General features: G+C 48.4%; 1 protein-coding gene across 1 annotated transcript; it reads right to left on the bottom strand.

Annotated features, from left to right (window-relative positions):
- On the bottom strand, positions 1-5,548 carry nefma (neurofilament medium chain a). The gene is made up of 3 exons (XM_063209995.1): positions 4,413-5,548; positions 3,039-3,163; positions 1-2,724 (listed from the first exon to the last, which is right to left on the bottom strand). Exons 1-3 carry the CDS (start codon positions 5,448-5,450, stop codon positions 1,113-1,115), a joined length of 2,775 nt encoding a protein of 924 aa, XP_063066065.1. The 5' UTR covers positions 5,451-5,548; the 3' UTR covers positions 1-1,112.
- Positions 5,549-5,863: the final 315 nt, after the last annotated feature.

A 5,863-nucleotide genomic window follows, 5' to 3' on the forward strand; every position in this document is an offset into this window, starting at 1 on the left:
GCCTTTTGATATGACATTTATTGAGCAAATGCTGCTGAGAAATTCATCATGATGGACATGGGATTGCAAACAGTAGCACCTCATTTTAATATTCAGTATTTAAATTCAAGTCCTGTCTAGGCATACAAGAATGTATGTGTGCGCATTGTCATGTTTTGTTTTTTGTTTTGTTGTTTTTTTCTTACTGTCATAGCACTGGTTAGGTAAACATAATAGACAACAGTAAAAAGCATGTTTAAGGCTAGGAGTTTCTTAGTTGCTGTAGGTATTGTATATGTATGGTCATGGGTTTGTCTTTCCGATGTCGTTCTCTTCAGTAAAAGTGTTATGTTGTTGGTTTTTTAATATTTGGCTCAGTTGTTGTCCTCCTGTGATTTGTAAGGCTACTTCAGTTTTATATATATATACCTACACGGTCCCTGCTCACGTTAAACCATATAAACATCATTTGAACTTCAAGTACTTTTTATTATGTCACTGATCATCACACTCACCACCGAAACTTTTTCAGTAGACACACCACATATTCCTGGGTCATTCATCCGCGCATTGACACAAACACACACATTGCACACATTTTCACGCACTGACTTGTAAATCCATCCCCACCCCCCTCCCAAGTGATGGGAGACTGTTCTCCTTCTCTCCTGTGCTAGCATGCAGAGACCACAAATACCCCCTTTCCCCACTTCCCATGTATTGCACAGAGAAAAGAAAGGAAAAGTAAACGTAAAGGAAGGGGAAAAGGTACAGAGACATTCATAACCCAGACACAAGCCCTTCTCCATCTGCAGCTAAGCCCACGGAAAGCTCTGTCAACATGCATGTTTTTGAGGATTGTTACGTTAAGCTTGGACGCTTGAAAATCTTATGGCTTCTCTCTACTGCTTGCTGTGTGACTTATTGATTTATTTTGATTCGAGTGGTTAGCATGAATACATTGTTCTAATTTGTTACAGAATCGTATAATGTTAGTCTTGTTTTCTGTGTGCGTGTTTGTTGTTTGTCGTTGTTTATTTTTTTGTTGATTTGCTTCATGTTGACCTTCCCTTCCCTCCTGATCTCGATGTGTTTTAGGCGTTGTCGTCGTGGTAACAGTGGTGGTTGGGTGTTTATTCGGTCTCGGTGACCTGCTTGACGGCCTGCGAGGAGTGCTTCTCCACCTTTTTCGTGGACACCAGCTTCTCCTGCACCACCTCCTCCGTCTCCTTCACCTTGGTCTCCGTGACCGTCACGGACTTGGTGACGTGCTTGGCCCCGTCCTCGCCGGTGGTGATGGTCTCCACGGTCTTGGTGATGATCACCTTCTGGCCGTCCTCCTCCTCCTTGGTGGGGCTCTCCACGCCGTTGGAGATCACGTCCTCCTGCTTCTCCTCCGCCTCCTTCTCCTTCTCCTTCTCCTTCTCTGGCTCCTTCTTGTCCTTCTCGTCTTCCTTTTCTACTTCCTTTTGCTTGGGGGACTCTGGTTCACTCTTCTTCTCCTCTTTCTCAGGTGCAGACTTGGGTGCTTCCTCCTTTGGTGCTTCGGGTTTCTTGTCCTCCTTCTTGGGGCTTGGTGCAGCCTTGGGCTCCTCTTTCTTCTTGGGGCTCTCGGGCTTTGGGGCGGCCTCTTTCGGAGCCTCAGCCTTGGGCGGCTCACTCTTCACAGCTTCGGTCTTCGGGGCCTCTTTCGTTGGGGATTCGCTTTTTGGGGATTCGCTTTTTGGGGACTCGCTCTGTGGGGACTTTTCAGGGCTCTTCTGGGGAGAGGCCTCGGTTTTGGCAGTCTTGGGGCTCTCGGTCTTTGGGGCTTCAGCTTTGGTTGCGGGGGCTTCGGATTTCTCCTCTGATTTCTTGTCGTCCTTCTTCTCTTCCTTCTTCTCTGGAGATGACTTGGCGGTCTCCTTCTCGTCACCACTGTGGGAGCCCTTGTCACTTCCTGCGTCGCCCTCTTCCTTGTCGTCACCAGCCTCTTCCTCTTCACCTCCCTCCTCCTCCTCAGCTTTTCCCTCATCCTCCTCCTCTCCACCACTCTTCTCCTCCTTCTCCTCAGCCTTCTCTTTGTCTGGAGAGGCCTTGGTGTCGGTTGCCTTGGTGCTCAGCACGGTCTCCTCCACTTCCTCCTCCTGAGCCTCATCTTCTCCACCCTCTTCTTCGTCACCCTTCTCTCCCTCTCCTCCTTCCTCCTCTCCTCCCTCTCCCTCTGCCCCCTCTTCTTCATCTCCTTCTTTCTCTCCCTCTTCACCTCCCTCTCCTTCCTCCTCGTCTCCTCCCTCCTCTTTCTCTCCACCTTCCTCTTCCTCACCTTCCTCCTCCTCACCAGCAGGGGCGCTAGCGCTCACTTTAGCTCCGCTAGAGGCCACCACCTCCTCTTCCTCAGCCTCGCCCTCCTCCCCCTCTTCGTCCTCCTTCTCCTCTCCCTCCTCTTTCTCCTCTCCTTCTCCTCCTTCTGCTTCTTCATCACCTCCTTCCTCTCCTTCATCACCCTCTCCTTCCCCCTCACCCTCTTCCTCATCCTCTCCTCCTTCATCTCCTCCGAGGGCAGCAGTCAGCTCCTCGGCTAGTTCAGCCAGGGCCTCCTCCATGTCGGCCTTCTCGTCCTCCACGCGGGTCTCCTCGATGATCTCCTCCACAAACTTGTGCTGCACTTTCAGTTTGGGGGGCTCGCTCCTGGTGAACTTGGTGGTGACGGATTGGCGGTAGGGGTAAGTGCTGAAGTGGGTCTCCTCGCCTTCCAGAAGTTTCCTGGATGGTGAAGGACAGTGGCATAACCATATTGTTTATATATTGGATTTGTCACAGTAGTAATGTGCTGTGCTATAGTAACTCATTTCATTGCTATAGCCTATAAGTATATCATTATATTATTAGATAATTCATACCAAGATCCATATCAAGTGTTTAAAAAATGTAATTATGTTTTCTGTTTTTAAGTTAAGACGTTGGAAAAAGATCCGTATCAAACAAATACCCTTGTGTTATACTCTTTTATAATCCATCAAAACATTAAGCTAAATATAATTCCTTAATGTTTAAATGTAGTGCCAGAGGCTGTTTACCTGTATGCAGCAATCTCTATGTCAAGGGCCATTTTTACATTGAGCAGATCTTGATACTCGCGCAGGTGGCGAGCCATCTCCCATTTCGTGCTCTTCAGTTCATTATCCAGTTGATTGACTGTTTCCTATGAGGCAAAAGCAGATTGTTTCTTATGTTAAGAAGAGTTATGCTTAATACCATTAAGACTATTGTGGAAGAGAGGCTAGTGAATAGCTTATATTGTGCTATTTTCAGACAAGTGATAAGAGGTCTGTGTCAGATAATCAGTCACCCCCACTGCATAGGCTACTGTAGCCTATGCACCAGGGCGTGGCTCTCACGTCTCACACGCACAGCTGCGTCACTTTTTAATTCCACACCGAACTTTTTTGGGAAAATTGCATTGCAATCCAATGCAACGAAATGCAACGCAATGTAATACAATGCAATGCAGCATATGCTGGAAACAAAAAACAAGATATTCGAAAGGAAAATCCCTGTTTGAATATTCAGTGGAGTTTAAAAAAAAAAAAACGACCAGTTGTTATTCGTTTAAAACTGTGATCCCCTGCATTTCCTCCAATATTAATTCGTTATTGGCTAAAGAAATCCCTATTCTGACGCATTCAAGCAACTTGCAGGTCAGCTGAGGACAGGAGTCGTTTTCAAGGGCAGCCAATGGCGTGTCTGGTGCTGCTCCTTGGAGCGCGTTGGGGTGATGTAAGGACGCAGCCAATTTCACACAGTGAGCTGCAGTTCTGACTCAGCAAGGAAAACACCAGGGGTGACCGGGTCTGCTCAGAATCAGAATATCTGTACTTGCAATGTTACTATATTTTACACTGGTTTGCTATTTTTAATGTTTGTAGTTGTGTGAAATGACCTAGTCATCCACCACTTGTCCGGAAAAATACAGATGCACTTCAAATGCTATTGCGCACCTGAATTTGACTGAGTGTTTAGGTGCAGCAAGTGCGTATCATCCTCAACTTTCTATAGAGGAAATATAGAGGCTACACCATAGCAGCGCTGATTAATCAAAGATATATATGCAATTAATTCATTTGAACATAGCATCCTATATTCTTTGCCCATGATATGCGTTTGTCCCATGCAGTGCATAAATTATGCTATCTTATTGTTTAGGATATAGGATGAAATATGAAGCAAGATTTTTCAGTTTGGAGAGCAAGGCTTGTACACAGCACCAAGACGTGACGCAGTTTGTTGCCTGTCTCGGTTTCTATCGAAACCTTTTTCACAACTTAGACCAGACATCACGCACTCTCCTTACAAAACCTATATAACAAAAACATGTTAACATAAAATGTTAATATATTAATATGTTGGGCTACACTTGAGCAGAGCTATTTAGTGTTGTATTGCGCACCCACCTGAAGGCTGGCCAAGTCACTGTTATGCCGGTCCTCGATGTCATTAAGTTGCCTTTCTAGGGAGTCCTTCGTGCCTCGCACCGACTCCAGCTCGATAGTCTTGGACTGCAGCTGGCGGCGGTAGTCTGCGATCTCATCCCGGGCAGATTTGATGGCATCTTTGTTCTGTTCTGCCGCCTCGTTCAGCTTGGAGAACTTGCACATGAACCAGTCCTCTACCTGCTGCAGATTTTGGGAAGAGTGCCCCTCCAGTTGCGAGCGGATCTCCCGGAGCGCTTCGGTGAGGTCGGTCTTCTGGTAGTCCCTCTTCTCCAGAGTTATCTGCGACTCCTGGACTTGGGCGAGCAACTCATTCACTTCCTCTTCGTGGTTGTTGCGAATGAAAGCGACCTCGTCCTGCAACGCCTGTGCCTTCTTCTCCAACTCTGCCTTCACTAGTGTCGAGTCTGTCATGTCCTTCTTCAGGGCGCGGATGATGGCTTCCGTCTCTTCCCTGATTCGGGCTTCATCTTCAAAGCGGTCCCTAAGCCGCTGGATGTCTTCCTCGATGTGCTCCGTGTCCAGCTGAATCTGCGCCTTCTCGTGGTGAATCTGCTCCAACATGGAGCGCAGTTCTTGCAGCTCTTGGTCGTAAACATCGCCAAGTTGAGACTGCGAGGCTTGCCTCTCTCGCAGCTCCTGGATCTCGTCTTCGATCTGCCGGTTCTGCTGCTCCAGGTAGTGCACCTTGTCAATATAAACGGCGAAGCGGTCGTTCAGCCCCTGGAGTTGCTCCTTCTCGTTGGCGCGCTTGTAGTCTCCGTTAAGAACCGCCGTTTGGCCATAGTCGACATTATCACCGGCGCTAAGCACCGTGGAGCTGTAGGCTCGGGCTACCGGCTTCCCCACACTCCTCTTATACGTGATTGTGGATCCGGGGCTTGCACGGGACCAGGACTGGGAGCGGTACCCGCTGGAGGGAGAGCCACTGGAGCGGGCGTAAGTCGTCCGGGAGTCCATCATTCTCCTACTCCCTATAGAATCCATCGGGTAGCTCATCCGGTCAGACGGGGGGTGAAGGTGCAGATGACGGGCACAGTGTGAGGTGGTGGAGGAGGCGGAGGCGAGTGGTGTGTTTATGTGTGTGCAGGTGTGGGGTGTATGGCTCTCACAGCGCCAGTGGTTCTGACGACCCGCCTTTTATATCGCAGACGCCATCGCTAACGACTACAAGCTTTTCCTTGACTGGACAATTGATCCAGGCGAGGAGGAGGAGGAGGGACCCTTCTCAGCCCCCCCTCACGTTCGGTATCAGTCGAGCAGGATGCCGGTTAAACACAGCAGCACGTGGGATGAGTCTGCATCGCTCCCATCTCAAACAAGAGCTGCAGGTGCATTGAGTTCAACAAAAGCACAAAGAATGAGGCTACACATTATGTTCTAAGCCGCGACTTTATTTGTGATTTCTCTTT

Source organism: Engraulis encrasicolus, chromosome 11 (genome assembly GCF_034702125.1).
Source record: "Engraulis encrasicolus isolate BLACKSEA-1 chromosome 11, IST_EnEncr_1.0, whole genome shotgun sequence".
NCBI lineage: Eukaryota > Metazoa > Chordata > Actinopteri > Clupeiformes > Engraulidae > Engraulis > Engraulis encrasicolus.